Consider the following 25,038-nt stretch of genomic DNA (forward strand, 5'->3'; position numbering starts at 1 on the left):
ATGTGAGAATGCTGTTCATTGACTTTAACACCATAGTGCCCTCCAAGCTCATCACTAAGCTTTGGTCCCTGGGACTAAACACCTCCCTCTAAACTGGATCCTGAACTTCCTGACAGGCCACCCCCAGGTAGTGAGTGTAGGTAACATCACCTCCACCACGCTGACCCTAAACACGGAGGCCCCTTAGGGGTGTGTCCTTAGTCCCCTCCTGTACTCCCTGTTCACCCACGACTGTGTGGCCAAACACGACTCCAACACCATCTTCAAGTTTGCTGACGACACAACGGCCTGATCAACAGCAATGATAGCCTACAGAGAGGAGGTCAGTGACCTGGCAGAGTGGTGCCGGAACAACAACCTCTCCCACAACACCAAAAAACTGATTGTGGACTTAAAATGGTCTACACACTACAGGAAACAGGCTGGCGAGCGCGCCCCCATCTTCATCGATGGGGCTGCAGAGGAGCTTCAAGTTCCTCGGTGTCCAAATCACTAAGGGCTTAAAAATGGTCTACACACACGCAAACAGTCGTGAAGAAAGCGTGACAGCGTCTCTTCCCCATCCTCAAAAAGTTATACAGTTGCACCGTTGAGAGCATCTTAACTGGCTGCATCACCTCTTGGTGTGGCATCTGCACCGCACACGATTGCTTGGCCCTACAGCCCAGTATTTCACTGGGGCTGAGCTCCCTGCCATCCAGGACCTCTATACCAGGCGGTGGGAAAGGAAAGCCCGGAGAACTGTTAGTCTCCAGCCACCCAAGCCTGTTCACTCTGCTTTAACACATCAAGAGGTACCGGTGAATCAAGTCTGACACCAACAGGCTCCTGAACAGCTTCTAACCCCAAAGCCATAAAACTGCTAAATAGCTAACCAAATGGCTACACTTACTTGCCTTACTGAAGAGCTCAGTGACTTTCAACATGGCACCGTCATAGGATGCCACCGTTCCAACAAGTCAGTTTGTCAAATTTCTGCCCTGCTAGAGCTGCCCCGGTCAACTGTAAGTGCTGTTATTGTGATGTGTAAATGTCTATGGGGCAACAACAGCTCAGCCGTGAAGAGGTAGGCCACACAAACTCACAGAACGAGACCGCCGAGTGCTGATGCGCGTAGCGCATAACAATTTTCTGTCCTCGGTTGCAACACTACAGAGTTTCAAACTGCTTGTCAGCACAATAACTGTTCTTTGGAAGCTTCACGAAATGGGTTTCCATGGCCGAGCAGCCGCACACAAGCCTAAGATCACCATGCGCAATGCCAAGCGTCGGCTGGAGTGGTTTAAAGCTTGCCGCCATTGGACTCTGGAGCAGTGGAAAGGCATTCTCTGGATCACACTTCATCATCTGACAGTCCAACAAAAAAACCTGGGTTTGGAGGATGCTAGGAGAATGGTACCTGCCCGAATGCATAGTGCCAACTGTAAAGTTTGGTGGAAGAAGAATAATGGTCTGGAGCTGGTTTTCATGGTTTTGGCCCCTTATTTCCAGTGAAAGGAAATCTTAACGCTACAGCATAAAATGACATTCTAGATGATTCTGTGCTATCCAACTTTGTGGCAACAGTTTGGGGAAGGCCCTTTCCTGTTTCAGCATGACAATGCCCCCGCGCACAAAGTGAGGTTCATACAGAGATAGTTTGTCGAGATCGGTGTGGAAGAACTTGACTAGCCTGCACAGAGCCCTGACCTCAACCCCATTGAACACCTTTGGGATGAATTGGAAAGTCGACTGCAAGCCAGGCCTAATCGCCCAACATCACAAATGCACTTGTGGCTGGTTAGAAGCCCCCGTAGCAATGTTCCAACATCTAGTGGAAAGCCTTCCCAGAAGAGTGGAGGCTGTTATAGCAGCAATGTTCCAACATCTAGTCGAAAGCCTTCCCAGAAGAGTGGAGGCTGTTATGGCAGCAAAGGGGGGGACCAACTCCATATTAATGCCCATGATTTTGGAATGAGATGTTGGACCAGCATGTGTCCACATACTTTTGGTCATGTAGTGTATCTGACCATTTAACTATGTATAACACATGCAGTACACACACACAGTTTTGTATTCAGTGATGTTTAGTATAAACGCCTCATGTCTACAAATCACTACCAGACAGTCCACGTCTCCTCATGTAGTGTGTGTTCTATGTTCATAACAACTGTGTTTTATTTAACCAATAAGGCCTGAGGAGGTGTGGTATATGACCAAAGCTAAGGGCTGTTCGTAGGCACAATGCAACGCAGAGATGTGTGTGTGTGTGTGTGTGTGTGTGTGTAGAGCTCTAAAATGTGCCTAGTTTAATCCCAGTCCATTTCCCTGTGAATCCATCCATGTGTGTTCTATTACCAACCAGATGACATCCAATAAGATTTAAGAACCCCGATGCCGCGCACCCTGGTCTGTGTATGAGCTAAGTGTGTGCCCACGCCCCAGGCCTCGCTATAAGGACTCATATGGTCGACTTAGAGCCTCATGAGCTCTCTCAAACCCTGCTGCAAGGCACAATCAAAACAAGTCATATCACTGAATGCTGAACGGAGATTAATAGGCGGTCCGGGCGCGCACCAACACAAGTGCACGTACACACGCACGAGCGCGCAAACACGCATGCACACACAAACACACCCCTCCTCCGTGGACCTAGGGCGCCTCCACGCGGACGCAGGCAGTAGAACGGGAGGAGGGATCAGTACAGCTCGAGCTCAAGGAGACGAACGGTAGAGCGAGCGCCTCTTCTTCTGAAGGACGACCGGACCTCGCGCGTATCCAGAACTTTATTATTTTATTCCTCTCTTTTCCTCCTCCTTTCCTCCCGTTTTCTTTCCCACGCGATGAGTGACTGACCCAGAGGGTCCTACGCGCTGTTCTTCTAAAGTTCTGGGTGAGTTTGAAAAGTTTAAACTGTTGCAGTATCTCTGCAGTAAATTCGCCCAAGTCGCTCTCTCTCTCTCTCTCTCTCTCTCTCTCTCTCTCTCTCTCTCTCTCTTTCTCTCTCTCTGTCTTTCTTTCTCTCTCTGTCTTTCTGTCTCGATTATCATTCATATCCGATTTGAATATACGTTATGTAGTAAATGTGTGTGTGATGTATTTGAATACATGAACGCGCATTGCCTCCACCCTCATTTGAAGACCCGTCAGTTAGATATAAACGAGTTGGCAAACGATGCATTTTCCATCTTAGACAGAGTTGTTAAAATGCTGCGTATACTTTAGTTCAGCTGGACACTGTTCAGTCCTGACTGGGTGCGTCCCAGATGCAGGCCTGCGAACATTAGAAATCCATGATTTCGTTTTCGTATCGTTCCTGAGATGTTACATTTATTGTAAAGATATAATATTCTGCTCAGGTTTGCGCAGTGAATGTGTGTATTATTCTGGAACGCACCCTGTGTCTCTGGGACGCACCCTGTGTATCTGGGACGCACCCTGTGTATCTGGAACGCACCCTGTGTCTCTGGGACGCACCCTGTGTGTCTGGGACGCAGAACAAGCCTCCCAGTTCGTCCCCATTAAACCATGCATTACCAGATCTTACCGCGAGAGGAGGCTGCAGGAGCACATGTCCATGGAAAGTTGTATTATCGGTGGGCGTGACTTTCTTTGTGTGTGTGTGTGTGTGTGTGTGTGTGTGTGTGTGTGTGTGTGTGTGTGTGAGATGAGAGAGAAGACAGAAGAGGGGAAGCGAAGGGGGAAGACGAGAGAGAAGAGAACAACGTTCCATTTATTTAATTCCAATTAGCCTGTCCTCCGATATCTCAGCCCACCAGCCACCACTGCTGGTCATAAATGAATGAATGAGATGTTGAGAGGCAGGCACCAACATGGCAACCAGCTCCACAGTTAGCCAATCTCTTTGTATTCTTTTTATATTTATTATTTATTTTTTACCCTTTTTTCATGGTATCCAATTGGTAGTTCCAGTCTTGTCTCATCGCTGCAACTCCCGTACGGACTCGGGAGAGGCGAAGGTCGAGAGCCATGCATCCTCCGAAACACTACCAAACCAAGCCGCACTGCCTTCTTGTCACAATGCCCACTTAACCCGGAAGCCAGCCGCACCCGTGTGTCAGACCGTGTCAGCGTGCACTGCGCCCGGCCCGCCACAGGAGTCGCTAGTGCGTGATGAGACAAGGACATCCCTGCCGGCCAAACCCTCCCCAAACCCAGACCAATTGTGCGCCGCCCCATGGGTCTACCGGTCGCGGCCGGCTGCGACAAAGCCTGGAGTCGAACACAGAAACTCTAGTGGCACAGCTAACACTTTGTTCACAATCAGCCACTGAGACTGATGCTGAGTTCCTATTATTGTCCAGGCATCTGTTGTGAGGGGTATCTGTATGTGAGGGGCATCTGTATATGAGGGGTATCTGTATCAAAAATCAAATAAAATCTAATTTTATTTGTCACATACACATGGTTAGCAGATGTTAATGCGAGTGTAGCAAAATGCTTGTGCTTCTAGTTCCGACAATGCAGTAATAACCAACAAGTAATCTAACTAACAATTCCAAAACTACTGTCTAATACACAGTGTAAGGGGATAAAGAATATGTACATAAAGATATATGGATGAGTGATGGTACAGAGCAGCATAGGCAAGATACAGTAGATGGTATCGAGTACAGTATATACATATGAGATGAGTATGTAAACAAAGTGGCATAGTTAAAGTGGCTAGTGATACATGTATTACATAAGGATGCAAGATGATATAGAGTACAGTATATACGTATACATATGAGATGAATAATGTAGGGTATGTAAACATTATATTAGGTAGCATTGTTTAAAGTGGCTAGTGATATATTTACATCATTTCCCATCAATTCCCATTATTAAAGTGGCTGGAGTTGAGTCAGTGTCAGTGTGTTGGCAGCAGCCACTCAATGTTAGTGGTGGCTGTTTAACAGTCTGATGGCCTTGAGATAGAAGCTGTTTTTCAGTCTCTCGGTCCCAGCTTTGATGCACCTGTACTGACCTCGCCTTCTGGATGATAGCGGGGTGAACAGGCAGTGGCTCGGGTGGTTGTTGTCCTTGATGATCTTTATGGCCTTCCTGTGACATCGGGTGGTGTAGGTGTCCTGGAGGGCAGGTAGTTTGCCCCCGGTGATGCGTTGTGCAGACCTCACTACCCTCTGGAGAGCCTTACGGTTGTGGGCGGAGCAGTTGCCGTACCAGGCGGTGATACAGCCCGCCAGGATGCTCTCGATTGTGCATCTGTAGAAGTTTGTGAGTGCTTTTGGTGACAAGCCAAATTTCTTCAGCCTCCTGAGGTTGAAGAGGCGCTGCTGCGCCTTCTTCACGATGCTGTCTGTGTGAGTGGACCAATTCAGTTTGTCTGTGATGTGTATGCCGAGGAACTTAAAACTTACTACCCTCTCCACTACTGTTCCATCGATGTGGATAGGGGGGTGTTCCCTCTGCTGTTTCCTGAAGTCCACAATCATCTCCTTAGTTTTGTTGACGTTGAGTGTGAGGTTATTTTCCTGACACCACACTCCGAGGGCCCTCACCTCCTCCCTGTAGGCCGTCTCGTCGTTGTTGGTAATCAAGCCTACCACTGTTGTGTCGTCCGCAAACTTGATGATTGAGTTGGAGGCGTGCGTGGCCACGCAGTCGTGGGTGAACAGGGAGTACAGGAGAGGGCTCAGAACGCACCCTTGTGGGGCTCCAGTGTTGAGGATCAGCGGGGTGGAGATGTTGTTGCCTACCCTCACCACCTGGGGGCGGCCCGTCAGGAAGTCCAGTACCCAGTTGCACAGGGCGGGGTCGAGACCCAGGGTCTCGAGCTTGATGACGAGCTTGGAGGGTACTATGGTGTTAAATGCTGAGCTGTAGTCGATGAACAGCATTCTCACATAGGTATTCCTCTTGTCCAGATGGGGTAGGGCAGTGTGCAGTGTGGTTGAGATTGCATCGTCTGTGGACCTATTTGGGCGGTAAGCAAATTGGAGTGGGTCTAGGGTGTCAGGTAGGGTGGAGGTGATATGGTCCTTGACTAGTCTCTCAAAACACTTCATGATGACGGAAGTGAGTGCTACGGGGCGGTAGTCGTTTAGCTCAGTTACCTTAGCTTTCTTGGGAACAGGAACAATGGTGGCCCTCTTGAAGCATGTGGGAACAGCAGACTGGTATAGGGATTGATTGAATATGTCCGTAAACACACCGGCCAGCTGGTCTGCGCATGCTCTGAGGGCGCGGCTGGGGATGCCGTCTGGGCCTGCAGCCTTGCGAGGGTTAACACGTTTAAATGTTTTACTCACCTCGGCTGCAGTGAAGGTGAGTCCGCATGTTTTCGTTGCAGGCCGTGTCAGTGGCACTGGATTGTCCTCAAAGCGGGCAAAAAAGTTATTTAGTCTGCCTGGGAGCATGACATCCTGGTCCGTGACTGGGCTGGTTTTCTTCCTGTAGTCCGTGATTGACTGTAGACCCTGCCACATGCCTCTTGTGTCTGAGCCGTTGAATTGAGATTCTACTTTGTCTGTATGTGAGGGGCATCTGTATGTGAGGGGTATCTGTATGAATTCTATGCAAATGTAATGTGTGTGTGTGTGTGTGTGTGTGTGTGTGTGTGTGTGTGTGTGTGTGTGTGTGTGTGTGTGTGTGTGTGTGTGTGTGTGTGTGTGTGTGTCAGGTCAGTTAGAAGGAGAGGATGATGATGAGGTCCGAGGTCATCGCGCTGTGCTTCCTGTTCGGATCTGCGGCATATGCACAGGCCGTCCCAGAATGCAACAGTGAGTTCCCTTCACACCATGCTGTCTGGTTCTGTCATCATACTCCAGTCCCTAGTGGTCCTGGTCTAAAGTAGTGCACTATATAGGGTCCTGGTCTAAAGTAGTGCACTATATAGGGCTCTGGTCTAAAGTAGTGCACTATATAGGGTCCTGGTCTAAAGTAGTGCACTATATAGGGCTCTGGTCTAAAGTAGTGCACTATATAGGGCTTTGGTCTAAAGTAGTGCACTATATAGGGCCCTGGTCTAAAGTAGTGCACTATATAGGGCCCTGGTATAAAGTAGTGCACTATATAGGGTCTCATACAGGGACTCATACAGCCTGTATTAAACTTGTAACAGATGTTATACATTTCTCAGACAGATGTTCTTTGATGTTTCTCAGTTCGGTTTACACAACAATAACCAAGACATGGACTTTTAGATTCAGTTGATATTAATGTGATTATGTTTACATGTTTCTGTTAACATGTGTCCTAACGGGGTTGTTTGTGTGTTGTGTGTGCGTGTGTGCTTGTGTGTGTGTCCGTCAGAGAAACATGAGTGTCCTATAGATGTGTACTTTACAATCGACACATCTGAGACCATCGCCCTGCAAGAACCTCCCCCTGGATCACTGGTGGAGAGCATTAAGGTTCCTACTACTACAACTATATTATACTGTTCCCCCTCCCCCTGGATCACTGGTGGATAACAGTAGATACAGTAGATAGATAGATGCAGTAGATAGATAGATAGATACAGTAGATAGATAGATAGATAGATAGATAGATAGATAGATAGATAGATACAGTAGATAGATAGATAGATAGATAGATAGATAGATAGATAGATAGATAGATAGATACAGTAGATAGATAAGAAAGATAGATAGATAGATAGATAGATAGATAGATAGATAGATAGATAGATAGATAGATAGATAGATAGATAGATAGATACAGTAGATAGATACAGTAGATAGATGGATGTCTAACCCCTTCCTCCTCCTTAATGTGTGTGCAGATGTTTACAGAGCGTTTTGATAGATAGATAGATAGATAGATAGATAGATGGATGTCTAACCCCTTCCTCCTCCTCGATGTGTGTGCAGATGTTTACAGAGCGTTTTGCAGAGCGTCTGGAGGATGCTGACTATAAAGGTCTGGTCCAGATCAGATGGCAGTTAGGAGGACTACACTTCTCCCAGAGACAACAGGTCTTCAGCCGTATACAGGCCAAGGACGCCTTCATCCAGGTGGGTCTAACATGGTTATAGAGAAGGGCACTCAACATGTACTGCACTGACACAAATGACTGATGATTGGTTGAATGAAATTGATAATAAGAAGATTGTGGGAGTTGAATTGTTAGATTTCAGTGCAGCCGATATTATTGACCATAACCTGTTGTTGAGAAAACATATGTGTTATGGCTTTTCAACCTCTGTCATATTGTGGATTCAGAGATATCTATCTAATAGAACTCAAAGGGTTTTCTATCATGGAAGCTTCTCTAATGTCAAACATGTAAAGTGTGGTGTACCGCAGGGCAGCTCTCTAGGCCCTCTACTCTTTTCACCAATGACCTGCCACTGGCATTAAACAGAGCATGTGTGTCCATGTATGCTGATGATTCAACCATACACGCATCAGCAACCACAGCTAATGAAGTCACTGAAACCCTTAACAAAGAGTTGCAGTCTGTTTTGGAATGGGTGGCCAGTAATAAACTGGTCCTGAACATCTCTAAAACTAAGAGCAGTGTATTTGGTACAAATCATTCCTTAAGTTCTAGACCTTTGTGGGGTTAGGGTTAGGGCTAACCCTAATAAAATACCAAATAGCAAACACACGCACACATACAGGCGCGCACACACACACATGCACACACAAACACACATGCTCACACACGCACGCATATACACACAAACACACACACACATACACAAATATACACAAAAAACATGTTATCAGTTCATAGATTGATGGGGTTAGATTGATGGGGTTACGGTTAGATTGATGGGGTTAGATTGATGGGGTTAGGGTTAGATTGATGGGGTTAGGGTTAGATTGTTTGATTGGGTTAGGGTTAGATTGATGGGGTTAGATTGATGGGGTTAGGGTTAGAATGATGGGGTTAGATTGATGGGGTTAGGGTTAGATTGATTGGGTTAGGGTTAGATTGATGGGGTTAGATTGATGGGGTTAGGGTTAGATTGATGGGGTTAGATTGATGAGGTTAGGGTTAGATTGATGAGGTTAGATTGATGGGGTTAGTGTTAGATTGATGGGGTTTGATTGATGGGGTTAGATTGATGAATTTAGGGTTAGGTTGATGGGGTTAGATTAGTGGGGTTAGGGTTAGATTTATGGGGTTAGGGTTGGGTTGATGGGGTTAGATTGGTGGGGTTAGGGTTAGATTGATGGGATTAGATTGATGGGGTTAGGGTTAGATTGATGAGGTTAGGGTTAGATCGATGGGGTTAGGGTTAGATTGATGGGGTTAGGGTTAGATTGATGGGGTTAGGGTTAGATTGATGGGTTAGGGTTAGATTGATGAGGTTAGGGTTAGATTGATAGGGTTATGGTTAGATTGATGGGGTTAGATTGATGGGGTTAGGGTTAGAATGATGGGGTTAGGGTTAGATTGATGGGGTTAGATTGATGGGGTAGGGTTAGATTGATGGGGTTAGGATTAGATTGATGCGGTTAGATTGATGAGGTTAGGGTTAGATTGATGGGGTTAGATTGATGGGGTTAGGTTTAGATTGATGGCGTTAGATTGATGAGGTTAGGGTTAGATTGATGGGGTTAGGGTTAGATTGATGAGGTTAGGGTTAGATTGATGGGGTTAGGGTTAGATTGATGAGGTTAGGGTTAGATTGATGGGGTTTGATTGATGGGGTTAGATTGATGGGGTTAGGGTTAGATTGATGGGGTTAGGGTGAGATTGATGGGGTTAGGGTTAGATTGATGAGGTTAGGGTTAGATTGATGGGGTTTGATTGATGGGGTTAGATTGATGGGGTTAGGGTTAGATTGATGGGGTTAGGGTGAGATTGATTGGGTTAGGGTTAGATTGATGGGGTTAGATTGTTGAGGTTAGGGTTAAATTGATGGGGTTAGGGTTAGATTGATGGGTTTAGATTGATGGGGTTAGATTGTTGAGGTTATGGTTAGATTGTTGGGTTTAGGGTTAGATTGATGGGGTTAGAGTTAGGTTGATGAGGTTAGGGTTAGATTGATGGGGTTAGATTGATGGGTTTAGGGTTAGAATGATCGGGTTAGATTGATGAGGTTAGGGTTAGATTGATGCGGTTAGGGTTAGATTGATGAGGTTAGGGTTAGATTGATGGGGTTAGATTGATGAGGTTAAGGTTAGATTGGGTTAGATTGATGAGATTAGGGTTAGATTGGGTTAGATGGATGGGGTTAGATAGATGGGTTTAATGATGGGGTTAGATTGATGAGGTTAGGGTAAGATTGATGGGGTTAGATTGATGGGGTTAGGGTGAGATTGATGAGGTTAGGGTTATATTGATGAGGTTAGGGTTAGATTGATGGGGTTAGATTGATAAGGTTAAGGTTAGATTGGGTTAGATTGATGAGATTAGGGTTAGATTGGGTTAGATGGATGGGGTTAGATTGATGGGTTTAATGATGGGGTTAGATTGATGAGGTTAGGGTAAGATTGATGGGGTTAGATTGATGGGGTTAGGGTGAGATTGATGAGGTTAGGGTTATATTGATGGGGTTAGGGTTAGATTGATGGGGTTAGGGTTAGATTGATGGGGTTAGGGTTAGATTGATGGGGTTAGATTGATGGTGTAAGGTTAGATTGATGGGGTTAGGGTTAGATTGATGGGGTTAGGTTAGATTGATGGGGTTAGATTGATGGGGTTAGATAGATGGGTTTAGGGTTAAATTTATGAGGTTAGGGTACGATTGATGAGGTTAGGGTTAGATTCATGGGGTTAGGGTTAGATTGATGGGGTTATGGTTAGATTGATGAGGTTAGGGTTAGATTGATGGGGTTAGGATGAGATTGTTTGGGTTAGGGTTAGATTGATGAGGTTAGGGTTAGATTGATGGGGTTAGATTGATGGGGTTAGATTGATGGGGTTAGATTGATGGGTTTAGGCTTACATTGATGGGGTTAGATTGATGAGGTTAGGTTTAGATTGATGGGGTTAGGGTTAGATTGATGAGGTTAGGGTTAGATTGATGGGGTAGGGTTAGATTGATGGTGTTAGGGTTAGATTGATGGGGTTAGGGTTAGATTGATGAGGTTAGGGTTAGATTGATGAGGTTAGGGTTAGATATGGGGTTAGATTGATGGGGTTAGGGTTAGATTGATGGGGTTAGGGTTAGATTGATGGGGTAGGGTTAGATTGATGGGGTTAGGGTTAGATTGACGGGGTTAGGGTTAGATTGATGGGTTTAGGGTTAGATTGATGCGGTTAGATTGATGAGGTTAGGGTTAGATTGATGGGGTTAGGGTTAGATTGATGGGGTTAGATTGATGGGGTTAGGGTTTGATTGATGGGGTTAGATTGATGAGGTTAGGGTTAGATTGATGGGGTTAGGGTTAGATTGATGAGGTTAGTGTTAGATTGATGGGGTTAGGGTTAGATTGATGAGGTTGGTGTTAGATTGATGGGGTTAGGGTTAGATTGATTGGGTTAGGGTTAGATTGATGGGGTTAGATTGATGGGGTTAGGGTTAGATTGATGGGGTTAGATTGATGAGGTTAGGGTTAGATTGATGAGGTTAGATTGATGGGGTTAGGGTTAGATTGATGGGGTTAGATTGATGAATTTAGGGTTAGGTTGATGGGGTTAGATTAGTGGGGTTAGGGTTAGATTTATGGGGTTAGGGTTGGGTTGATGGGGTTAGATTGGTGGGGTTAGGGTTAGATTGATGGGATTAGATTGATGGGGTTAGGGTTAGATTGATGAGGTTAGGGTTAGATCGATGGGGTTAGGGTTAGATCAATGGGGTTAGGGTTAGATTGATGGGGTTAGGGTTAGATTGATGGGGTTAGGGTTAGATTGATGGGGTTAGGGTTAGATTGATGAGGTTAGGGTTAGATTGATAGGGTTATGGTTAGATTGATGGGGTTAGATTGATGGGGTTAGGGTTAGAATGATGGGGTTAGGGTTAGATTGATGGGGTTAGATTGATGGGGTAGGGTTAGATTGATGGGGTTAGGATTAGATTGATGCGGTTAGATTGATGAGGTTAGGGTTAGATTGATGGGGTTAGATTGATGGGGTTAGGTTTAGATTGATGGCGTTAGATTGATGAGGTTAGGGTTAGATTGATGGCGTTAGATTGATGAGGTTAGGGTTAGATTGATGGGGTTAGGGTTAGATTGATGAGGTTAGGGTTAGATTGATGGGGTTAGGGTTAGATTGATGAGGTTAGGGTTAGATTGATGGGGTTTGATTGATGGGGTTAGATTGATGGGGTTAGGGTTAGATTGATGGGGTTAGGGTGAGATTGATTGGGTTAGGGTTAGATTGATGGGGTTAGATTGTTGAGGTTAGGGTTAGATTGATGGGGTTAGGGTTAGATTGATGGGTTTAGATTGATGGGGTTAGATTGTTGAGGTTATGGTTAGATTGTTGGGTTTAGGGTTAGATTGATGGGGTTAGAGTTAGGTTGATGAGGTTAGGGTTAGATTGATGGGGTTAGATTGATGGGTTTAGGGTTAGAATGATCGGGTTAGATTGATGAGGTTAGGGTTAGATTGATGCGGTTAGGGTTAGATTGATGAGGTTAGGGTTAGATTGATGGGGTTAGATTGATGAGGTTAAGGTTAGATTGGGTTAGATTGATGAGATTAGGGTTAGATTGGGTTAGATGGATGGGGTTAGATAGATGGGTTTAATGATGGGGTTAGATTGATGAGGTTAGGGTAAGATTGATGGGGTTAGATTGATGGGGTTAGGGTGAGATTGATGAGGTTAGGGTTATATTGATGAGGTTAGGGTTAGATTGATGGGGTTAGATTGATAAGGTTAAGGTTAGATTGGGTTAGATTGATGAGATTAGGGTTAGATTGGGTTAGATGGATGGGGTTAGATTGATGGGTTTAATGATGGGGTTAGATTGATGAGGTTAGGGTAAGATTGATGGGGTTAGATTGATGGGGTTAGGGTGAGATTGATGAGGTTAGGGTTATATTGATGGGGTTAGGGTTAGATTGATGGGGTTAGGGTTAGATTGATGGGGTTAGGGTTAGATTGATGGGGTTAGATTGATGGTGTAAGGTTAGATTGATGGGGTTAGGGTTAGATTGATGGGGTTAGGGTTAGATTGATGGGGTTAGATTGATGGGGTTAGATAGATGGGTTTAGGGTTAAATTTATGAGGTTAGGGTACGATTGATGAGGTTAGGGTTAGATTCATGGGGTTAGGGTTAGATTGATGGGGTTATGGTTAGATTGATGAGGTTAGGGTTAGATTGATGGGGTTAGGATGAGATTGTTTGGGTTAGGGTTAGATTGATGAGGTTAGGGTTAGATTGATGGGGTTAGATTGATGGGGTTAGATTGATGGGGTTAGATTGATGGGTTTAGGCTTACATTGATGGGGTTAGATTGATGAGGTTAGGTTTAGATTGATGGGGTTAGGGTTAGATTGATGAGGTTAGGGTTAGATTGATGGGGTAGGGTTAGATTGATGGTGTTAGGGTTAGATTGATGGGGTTAGGGTTAGATTGATGAGGTTAGGGTTAGATTGATGAGGTTAGGGTTAGATATGGGGTTAGATTGATGGGGTTAGGGTTAGATTGATGGGGTAGGGTTAGATTGATGGGGTTAGGGTTAGATCGATGGGGTTAGGGTTAGATCGATGGGGTTAGATTGATGAGGTCTGGGTTAGATTGATGGGGTTGGGGTTAGATTTATGAGGTTAGGGTTAGATTGATGAGGTTAGGGTTAGATTCATGGGGTTAGTGTTAGATTGATGGGGTTAGGGTTAGATTGATGGGGTTAGGGTTAGATTGATGGGGTTAGATTAATGGGGATGGGGTTAGAATGATGGGGTTAGGGTTAGAATGATGGGGTTAGGGTTAGATTGACGGGGTTAGGGTTAGATTGATGGGTTTAGGGTTAGATTGATGCGGTTAGATTGATGAGGTTAGGGTTAGATTGATGGGGTTAGGGTTAGATTGATGGGGTTAGATTGATGGGGTTAGGGTTTGATTGATGGGGTTAGATTGATGAGGTTAGGGTTAGATTGATGGGGTTAGGGTTAGATTGATGAGGTTAGTGTTAGATTGATGGGGTTAGGGTTAGATTGATGAGGTTAGTGTTAGATTGATGGGGTTAGGGTTAGATTGATTGGGTTAGGGTTAGATTGATGGGGTTAGATTGATGGGGTTAGGGTTAGATTGATGAGGTTAGGGTTAGATTGATGAGGTTAGATTGATGGGGTTAGGGTTAGATTGATGGGGTTTGATTGATGGGGTTAGATTGATGAATTTAGGGTTAGGTTGATGGGGTTAGATTAGTGGGGTTAGGGTTAGATTTATGGGGTTAGGGTTGGGTTGATGGGGTTAGATTGGTGGGGTTAGGGTTAGATTGATGGGATTAGATTGATGGGGTTAGGGTTAGATTGATGAGGTTAGGGTTAGATCGATGGGGTTAGGGTTAGATCAATGGGGTTAGGGTTAGATTGATGGGGTTAGGGTTAGATTGATGGGGTTAGGGTTAGATTGATGGGGTTAGGGTTAGATTGATGGGGTTAGGGTTAGATTGATGAGGTTAGGGTTAGATTGATAGGGTTATGGTTAGATTGATGGGGTTAGATTGATGGGGTTAGGGTTAGAATGATGGGGTTAGGGTTAGATTGATGGGGTTAGATTGATGGGGTAGGGTTAGATTGATGGGGTTAGGATTAGATTGATGCGGTTAGATTGATGAGGTTAGGGTTAGATTGATGGGGTTAGATTGATGGGGTTAGGTTTAGATTGATGGCGTTAGATTGATGAGGTTAGGGTTAGATTGATGGGGTTAGGGTTAGATTGATGAGGTTAGGGTTAGATTGATGGGGTTAGGGTTAGATTGATGAGGTTAGGGTTAGATTGATGGGGTTTGATTGATGGGGTTAGATTGATGGGGTTAGGGTTAGATTGATGGGGTTAGGGTGAGATTGATTGGGTTAGGGTTAGATTGATGGGGTTAGATTGTTGAGGTTAGGGTTAGATTGATGGGGTTAGGGTTAGATTGATGGGTTTAGATTGATGGGGTTAGATTGTTGAGGTTATGGTTAGATTGTTGGGTTTAGGGTTAGATTGATGGGGTTAGAGTTAGGTTGATGAGGTTAGGGTTAGATTGATGGGGTTAGATTGATGGGTTTAGGGTTAGAATGATCGGGTTAGATTGATGAGGTTAGGGTTAGATTGATGCGGTTAGGGTTAGATTGATGAGGTTAGGGTTAGATTGATGGGGTTAGATTGATGAGGTTAAGGTTAGATTGATGAGATTAGGGTTAGATTGGGTTAGATGGATGGGGTTAGATAGATGGGTTTAATGATGGGGTTAGATTGATGAGGTTAGGGTAAGATTGATGGGGTTAGATTGATGGGGTTAGGGTGAGATTGATGAGGTTAGGGTTATATTGATGAGGTTAAGGTTAGATTGGGTTAGATTGATGAGATTAGGGTTAGATTGGGTTAGATGGATGGGGTTAGATTGATGGGTTTAATGATGGGGTTAGATTGATGAGGTTAGGGTAAGATTGATGGGGTTAGATTGATGGGGTTAGGGTGAGATTGATGAGGTTAGGGTTATATTGATGGGGTTAGGGTTAGATTGATGGGGTTAGGGTTAGATTGATGGGGTTAGGGTTAGATTGATGGGGTTAGATTGATGGTGTAAGGTTAGATTGATGGGGTTAGGGTTAGATTGATGGGGTTAGGGTTAGATTGATGGGGTTAGATTGATGGGGTTAGATAGATGGGTTTAGGGTTAAATTTATGAGGTTAGGGTACGATTGATGAGGTTAGGGTTAGATTCATGGGGTTAGGGTTAGATTGATGGGGTTATGGTTAGATTGATGAGGTTAGGGTTAGATTGATGGGGTTAGGATGAGATTGTTTGGGTTAGGGTTAGATTGATGAGGTTAGGGTTAGATTGATGGGGTTAGATTGATGGGGTTAGATTGATGGGGTTAGATTGATGGGTTTAGGCTTACATTGATGGGGTTAGATTGATGAGGTTAGGTTTAGATTGATGGGGTTAGGGTTAGATTGATGAGGTTAGGGTTAGATTGATGGGGTAGGGTTAGATTGATGGTGTTAGGGTTAGATTGATGGGGTTAGGGTTAGATTGATGAGGTTAGGGTTAGATTGATGAGGTTAGGGTTAGATATGGGGTTAGATTGATGGGGTTAGGGTTAGATTGATGGGGTTAGGGTTAGATTGATGGGGTAGGGTTAGATTGATGGGGTTAGGGTTAGATCGATGGGGTTAGGGTTAGATCGATGGGGTTAGATTGATGAGGTCTGGGTTAGATTGATGGGATTGGGGTTAGATTTATGAGGTTAGGGTTAGATTGATGAGGTTAGGGTTAGATTCATGGGGTTAGTGTTAGATTGATGGGGTTAGGGTTAGATTGATGGGGTTAGGGTTAGATTGATGGGGTTAGATTGATTAGGTGAGGGTTAGATTGATGGGGTTAGATTAATGGGGATGGGGTTAGAATGATGGGGTTAGGGTTAGAATGATGGGGTTAGGGTTAGATTGACGGGGTTAGGGTTAGATTGATGGGTTTAGGGTTAGATTGATGCGGTTAGATTGATGAGGTTAGGGTTAGATTGATGGGGTTAGGGTTAGATTGATGGGGTTAGATTGATGGGGTTAGGGTTTGATTGATGGGGTTAGATTGATGAGGTTAGGGTTAGATTGATGGGGTTAGGGTTAGATTGATGAGGTTAGTGTTAGATTGATGGGGTTAGGATGAGATTGATTGGGTTAAGGTTAGATTGATGAGGCTATTAGGGTTAGATTGATGGGGTTAGATTGATGGGGTTAGATTGATGGGTTTAGGCTTACATTGATGGGGTTAGGGTTAGATTGATGAGGTTAGGGTTAGATTGATGGGGTAGGGTTAGATTGGTGGGGTTAGGGTTAGATTGATGGGGTTAGGGTTAGATATGGGGTTAGATTGATGGGTTTAGGGTTAGATTGATGGGGATAGGGTTAGATTGATGGGGTAGGGTTAGGTTGATGGGGTTAGGGTTAGATGGATGGATGGGGTTAGGGTTAGATGGATGGGGTTAGATTGATGCGGTCTGGGTTAGATTGATGGGGTTGGGGTTAGATTTATGAGGTTAGGGTTAGATTGATCAAATCAAATCAAATCAAATTTATTTATATAGCCCTTCGTACATCAGCTGATATCTCAAAGTGCTGTACAGAAACCCAGCCTAAAACCCCAAACAGCAAGCAATGCAGGTGTAGAAGCACGGTGGCTAGGAAAAACTCCCTAGAAAGGCCAAAACCTAGGAAGAAACCTAGAGAGGAACCAGGCTATGTGGGGTGGCCAGTCCTCTTCTGGCTGTGCCGGGTGGAGATTATAACAGAACATGGTCAAGATGTTCAAATGTTCATAAATGACCAGCATGGTCGAATAATAATAAGGCAGAACAGTTGAAACTGGAGCAGCAGCACGGCCAGGTGGACTGGTGACAGCAAGGAGTCATCATGTCAGGTAGTCCTGGGGCATGGTCCTAGGGCTCAGGTCCTCCGAGAGAGAGAAAGAGAGAATTAGAGAACGCACACTTAGATTCACACAGGACACCGAATAGGACAGGAGAAGTACTCCAGATATAACAAACTGACCCTAGCCCCCCGACACATAAACTACTGCAGCATAAATACTGGAGGCTGAGACAGGATTGATGAGATTAGGGGGGTTAGTGTTAGATTGATGGGGTTAGGGTTAGATTGATGGGGTAGGGTTAGATTGATGTGGTTAGGGTTAGATTGATGGGGTTAGGGTTAGATTGATGGGGTTAGATTGATTAGGTGAGGGTTAGATTGATGGGGTTAGATTAATGGGGATGGGGTTAGAATGATGGGGTTAGGGTTAGATTGATGGGGTTAGGGTTAGATTGACGGGGTTAGATTGATGAGGTTAGGGTTAGATTGATGGGGTTAGATTGATGGGGTTGGGATTAGATTGATGGGGTTAGGGTTAGAGTGATGGGGTTAGATTGATGAGGTTAGATTGATGAGGTTAGGGTTATATTGATGGTGTTAGATTGATGGGGTTGGGATTATATTGATGGGGTTGGGGTTCGATTGATGCGGTTAGATTGACGGGGTTAGATTGATGAGGTTAGGGTTAGATTGATGGGGTTAGATTGATGGGGTTGGGATTAGATTGATGGGGTTAGGGTTAGAGTGATGGGGTTAGATTGATGGGGTTAGATTGATGGGGTTAGGGTTAGATTGATGGGGTTAGATTGATTGAGGTTAGGGTTAGATTGATGGGGTTAGATTGATGAGGTTATGGTTAGATTGATGGGGTTAGATTGATGGCGTTAGGGTTAGATTGCTGGGTTTAGATTGCTGGGGTTAGATTGATGGGGTTAGGGTTAGATTGATGGGATTAGATTGATGAGGTTAGGGTTAGATTGATTGGGTTAGGGTCAGATTGATGGGGTTAGGGTCAGATTGATGGGGTTAGGGTTAGATTGATGGGGTTAGATTGATGGTGTTAGATTGATCGGGTTAGATTGATGGGGTTAGATTATTGAGGTTAGGGTTAGATTGCTGGGGTTAGATTGATGGGGTTAGGGTTAGATTGATGGAGTTAGATTGATGGGGTTAGGGTTAGATTGATGGGGTTAGGGTTAGATTGATGGGGTTAGTGTTAGAATAATGGGGTTAGATTGATGAGATTGGGGTTAGATTGATGGGGTTAGATTGATGGGGTTAGGGTTAGATTGATGGGGTTAGATTGATGGGTTTAGGGTTAGATTGATGGGGTTAGATGGATGGGGTTAGATTTATGTGGTTAGGGTTAGATTGATGGGGTTAGATTGATGGGGTTAGGGTTAGATTGATGAGGTCAGGGTTAGATTGATGGGTTTATGGTTAGATGGATCGATGGGGTTAGATGGATGGGGTTAGATTGATAGAGTTAGGGTTAGATTGATGAGGTTAGATGGATGGGGTTAGATTGATGGGGTTAGATATATGGGGTTAGGGTTAGATTGATGGGGTTAGGGTTAGATTGATGGGGTTAGGGTTAGAGTGATGGAGTTAGATTGATGAGGTTAGGGTTAGATTGATGGTGTTAGATTGATGTGGTTGGGACTATATTGATGGGGTTGGGGTTCGATTGATGCGGTTAGATTGATGAGGTTAGGGTTAGATTGATGAGGTCAGGGTTAGATTGATGGGTTTATGGTTAGATGGATGGATGGGGTTAGATGGATGGGGTTAGATTGATGGGGTTAGGGTTTGATTGATGGGGTTAGGGCTAGATTGATGGGGTTAGATTGATGGGGTTAGGGTTAGATTGATGGGGATAGATTGATGGGTTTAGGGTTAGATTGATGGGGTTAGGTGGATGGGGTTAGATTGATGGGGTTAGGGTTAGATTGATGGGGTTATATTGGTGGGGTTAGATTGATGGGGTTAGGGTTAGATATATGGGGTTTGGGTTAGAATGATGGGGTTAGGGTTAGATTGAAGGGGTTAGATTGATGAGTTTAGGGTTAGATTGATGGGGTTAGATTGATGGGGTTAGATTTATGGGGCTAGATTGATGGGGTTAGATGGATGGGGTTAGATATATCGGGTTAGGGTTAGATTGATGGGGTTAGATTGATGGGGTTAGATTATTGAGGTTAGGGTTAGATTGATGGTTTTAGATTGATGGGGTTAGGGTTAGATTGATTGCTCTTATGCTTTATACTGTTTTGGTTTTCATTAGATGTAGGTATTCACACCCTGCATGGAGCACAACATTAAATGGGGTTAGGGTTAGATTGATGGGGTTAGGGTTAGATTGATGGGGTTAGGGTTAGAGTGATGGAGTTAGATTGATGAGGTTAGGGTTAGATTGATGGTGTTAGATTGATGTGGTTGGGACTATATTGATGGGGTTGGGGTTCGATTGATGCGGTTAGATTGATGAGGTTAGGGTTCGATTGATGGGGTTAGATTGATGGGGTTAGGGTTAGATTGATGGGGTTAGATTGATGGGGTTAAGGTTAGATTGATGGAGTTAGATTGATGGGGTTAGGGTTAGATTGATGGGGTTAGTTTTAGATTGATGGGGTTAGATTGATGAGGTTGGGGTTAGATTGATGGGGTTAGATTGATGGGGTTAGGGTCAGATTGATGGGGTTAGATTGATGGGTTTAGGGTTAGATTGATGGGGTTAGATTGATGGGGTTAGGGTTAGATTGATGAGGTCAGGGTTAGATTGATGGGTTTATGGTTAGATGGATGGATGGGGTTAGATGGATGGGGTTAGATTGATGGGGTTAGGGTTTGATTGATGGGGTTAGGGCTAGATTGATGGGGTTAGATTGATGGGGTTAGGGTTAGATTGATGGGGTTAGATTGATGAGGTTATGGTTAGATTGATGGGGTTAGATTGATGGGGTTAGGGTTAGATTGCTGGGGTTAGATTGATGGGGTTAAGGTTAGATTGATGGAGTTAGATTGATGGAGTTAGGGTTAGATTGATGGGGTTATTTTTAGATTGATGGGGTTAGATTGATGAGGTTGGGGTTAGATTGATGGGGTTAGATTGATGGGGTTAGGGTCAGATTGATGGGGTTAGATTGATGGGTTTAGGGTTAGATTGATGGGGTTAGATGGATGGGGTTAGATTTATGGGGTTAGGGTTAGATTGATGGGGTTAGATTGATGGGGTTAGGGTTAGATTGATGAGGTCAGGGTTAGATTGATGGGTTTATGGTTAGATGGATGGATGGGGTTAGATGGATGGGGTTAGATTGATGGGGTTAGGGTTTGATTGATGGGGTTAGGGCTAGATTGATGGGGTTAGATTGATGGGGTTAGGGTTAGATTGATGGGGATAGATTGATGGGTTTAGGGTTAGATTGATGGGGTTAGATGGATGGGGTTAGATTGATGGGGTTAGGGTTAGATTGATGGGGTTATATTGGTGGGGTTAGATTGATGGGGTTAGGGTTAGATATATGGGGTTTGGGTTAGAATGATGGGGTTAGGGTTAGATTGATGGGGTTAGATTGATGGGTTTAGGGTTAGATTGATGGGGTTAGATTGATGGGGTTAGATTTATGGGGCTAGATTGATGGGGTTAGATGGATGGGGTTAGATATATCGGGTTAGGGTTAGATTGATGGGGTTAGATTGATGGGGTTAGATTATTGAGGTTAGGGTTAGATTGATGGTTTTAGATTGATGGGGTTAGGGTTAGATTGATGGGGTTAGGGTTAAATTGATTGCTCTTATGCTTTATACTGTTTTGGTTTTCATTAGATGTAGGTATTCACACCCTGCATGGAGCACAACATTAAAGACAGTTTCATACAGGTTGAAACGACATGGAGCACAACATTAAAGACAGTTTTCGTACAGGTTGAACCTACATGGAGCACCACATTAAAGACAGTTTCATACAGGTTGAAACGACATGGAGCACAACATTAAAGACAGTTTTCGTACAGGTTGAAACGACATGGAGCACAACATTAAAGACAGTTTCATACAGGTTGAAACGACATGGAGCACAACATTAAAGACAGTTTTCGTACAGGTTGAACCTACATGGAGCACCACATTAAAGACAGTTTCATACAGGTTGAAACGACATGGAGCACAACATTAAAGACAGTTTTCATACAGGTTGAAACGACATGGAGCACAACATTAAAGACAGTTTCATACAGGTTGAAACGACATGGAGCACAACATTAAAGACAGTTTCATACAGGTTGAAACGACATGGAGCACAACATTAAAGACAGTTTTCGTACAGGTTGAAACGACATGGAGCACAACATTAAAGACAGTTTCATACAGGTTGAAACGACATGGAGCACAACATTAAAGACAGTTTTCGTACAGGTTGAAACGACATGGAGCACAACATTAAAGACAGTTTCATACAGGTTGAAACGACATGGAGCACAACATTAAAGACAGTTTTCGTACAGGTTGAAACGACATGGAGCACAACATTAAAGACAGTTTTCGTACAGGTTGAAACGACATGGAGCACAACATTAAAGACAGTTTTCGTACAGGTTGAAACGACATGGAGCACAACATTAAAGACAGTTTCATACAGGTTGAAACGACATGGAGCACAACATTAAAGACAGTTTCATACAGGTTGAAACGACATGGAGCACAACATCCACATTTGTTGATGTTTCAGGGTGTCAGGGGTATATAGTAGCTGGTTAGAGGGACCTGGTGTTGTTATGGCTGTGGTGTTGTTATGGCTGTATTGTTGATGTTGTTGTTTTTTCAGGGTTTGAGGAATATCCGGTACCTGGGTAAGGGAACCTACATCGACTGCGCCCTCGCTAACATGACACAGGAAATGACACGTTTGCCCTCTAACCCCGGAGCGCTGCGATTCGCTGTCGTCATTACCGACGGTCACGTGACAGGAAACCCGTGCGGCGGGGTGAAGGTGACGGCCGAGCGTGCGCGCGACGAGGGCATCAGAATGTTTGTGGTCGCGGCCACGAAGAACGTGGACGAGACGGGTCTGAGGGAGATCGCTAACTCTCCGGCCAACGTCTACAGAAAAGACTTCCTGGCTGTCGACCTCAGTGGCAACAGGCCTGTTATACAGCTGGACACTATAGACCGCATCATCAAGACCATGGTAACACACACACACACACATACACACACACACACACACCCACACTAACATACAGCTGGACACTATAGACCGCATCATCAAGACCATGGTAACACACACACACACACACACACACACACACACACCCACACTAACATACAGCTGGACACTATAGACCGCATCGTCAAGACCATGGTAACACACACACACACACACAAACATACTGTTATACAGCTGGACACTAGACCTCATCATCAAGACCATGGTAACACACACACACACACATACACACACACACACACACACACAAACACACACACACACACTCACACACTAATACACTAACACACACACTAACATACCCTTATACAGCTGGACACTATATACCTCATCATAAATACCATAGTAACACACACTGTGATGATCATATTCAATAAACATTTTTCATGTTTAAGTAAAATATTTTGTATTTTCCTTTTTCTAGACCCATCTGGCCTATCAGGAGGTGAGACTGAAGAGAGAACCACACAATGTTACCATACAAGCAACCTACAATAACCTATTCTATTCTATTTGATTAGATGTGATTATATACTATTAGATATGATTATATACTATTATATATGATTATATACTATTATATATACTATTATATATGATTATATATGATTATACACTATTATATATGATTATATACTATTAGATATGATTAGATATGATTATATACTATTATATGTGATTATATACTATTATATATGATTATATACTATTATATATACTATTATATATGATTATATACTATTATATACGATTATATACGATTGTATACTATTATATATGATTATATACTATTATATACGATTGTATACTATTATTTATGATTATATATGATTATATACGATTATTTACAATTATATACAATTATATATTATTATATACTATTATATACGATTGTATACTATTATATATGATTATATACTATTATATATAAATATATACTATTATATATTATTTTGTACTATTATATATGATTATATACTATTATATAAATGATTATATGCTATTATATAAATGATTGTATATTTTTTATATACATGATTATATACTATTATATATAGTTATAAATAATTTTATACTTATATGCTATTATATATGATTATATACTTTTATATATGATTATATACTATTATATAAATGATTATATATGGTTATATACTATTATATAAATTATTGTATACTTGTATATACATGGTTATATACTATTATATAAATTATTGTATAGTTTTATATACATGCTTATATACTATTATTAAGTATTATATATGATTATATACTATTATATACTATTATATATGATTATATACTATTATATAAATGAATATATATGATTGTTTACTATTATATAAATTATTATATATGATTATATACTATTATATACTAGTATATATGATTATTTACTATTATATAAATTATTATATATGATTAAATACTATTTTATAAATTATTATTTATGATTCTATACTATTATATATGATTCTATAGTATTATATATGATTCTATACTATTATATACTATGATAACAGATGCACAAGATGTAGATATTGATACCTGTATTCCATGCATGTGGTCTCTCTCAGTGCTACAAGGTGAAGTGTCTGGAGACAGATGGACCCCCTGGACCTGAAGGACACAGAGGACAAAAGGTACACGCTAGAGTCCTGGACGGGTCCGTTTGTTTATCGACTCCACACGCTGGCCACATCAATCCCGAGCCCCACCCAATATCCGACACCAGGACATCATTTTCTCTGCAGACCGACCCACCCACATAGAATTGTTTCCGAGAGCCGATACGTTACCTGCAAAATAACATCAATTTATTGAATCGTTTTTATGACTCCAGGGTACTAGGCTATTAGGCTTCTCCCTGTATGAAGGAATTTGTCTACATGTCTATTCAACATTTATAGAAAAGGAAACCATGCCATGAATTAAGAACGATATATTTTTATTTTCATATTGCGATGCGTCTCTCAAATCACTTTTTAGCCTTCCTACCTAATGAAAGCCTATAGCCGACACAAAACAATACCTTTACATTCAATACTGTTTAGATCATCAAATAGTTTAGGCCTAATTCAACTTCAATAAACTAGTTCCAATATGGAATATGGAAGAATAGGCTACTCACATTTTTACCAGCCGTATTATTTTACAAGTCATATAGCATGCATATGGTATAATGAACGGATGTAATCCATCCTTAAGAGTCCATCTAAGTAACATAATAAAAAATCCCAATCAGAATCCGTCAATTTAAACTGGAGGTATTATGGGCTGCATCTCAACCCATCACATCCGCTGATTTCAGCAAAAAATAGGTCATTTATTTAGTAGGCCACTCAAACGTTTACCAGCCGCACCAGTTTACCTGCGTACGGCGTCATGAACGAAAGCCTGAATTTATTTAATAATCAAGTGATAATTAACTGAAT

The 25,038-nt window shown here is 42.9% G+C and overlaps 1 protein-coding gene across 2 annotated transcripts in view; it reads left to right on the forward strand.

Moving 5' to 3' along the window:
- The first annotated feature begins 2,637 nt into the window (after positions 1–2,637).
- LOC139387371 (collagen alpha-2(VI) chain-like) overlaps positions 2,638–25,038 on the forward strand; it is an 87,610-nt gene continuing 65,209 nt past the window's right edge. Inside the window, exons 1-7 of one of the 2 annotated variants that reach the window (XM_071133507.1) lie at positions 2,638–2,872; positions 6,626–6,725; positions 7,258–7,358; positions 7,818–7,961; positions 22,202–22,564; positions 23,028–23,048; positions 24,181–24,246. In XM_071133507.1, the coding sequence (XP_070989608.1) occupies positions 6,644–6,725; positions 7,258–7,358; positions 7,818–7,961; positions 22,202–22,564; positions 23,028–23,048; positions 24,181–24,246 (777 nt within the window). In that variant the 5' untranslated portion in view covers positions 2,638–2,872; positions 6,626–6,643. The remainder of the gene's footprint in view (positions 2,873–6,625; positions 6,726–7,257; positions 7,359–7,817; positions 7,962–22,201; positions 22,565–23,027; positions 23,049–24,180; positions 24,247–25,038) is intronic. The other variant, XM_071133508.1, reaches the window with a different exon arrangement.

This window comes from Oncorhynchus clarkii, chromosome 28, assembly GCF_045791955.1.
Source record: "Oncorhynchus clarkii lewisi isolate Uvic-CL-2024 chromosome 28, UVic_Ocla_1.0, whole genome shotgun sequence".
Taxonomy (NCBI): Eukaryota; Metazoa; Chordata; class Actinopteri; order Salmoniformes; family Salmonidae; genus Oncorhynchus; species Oncorhynchus clarkii.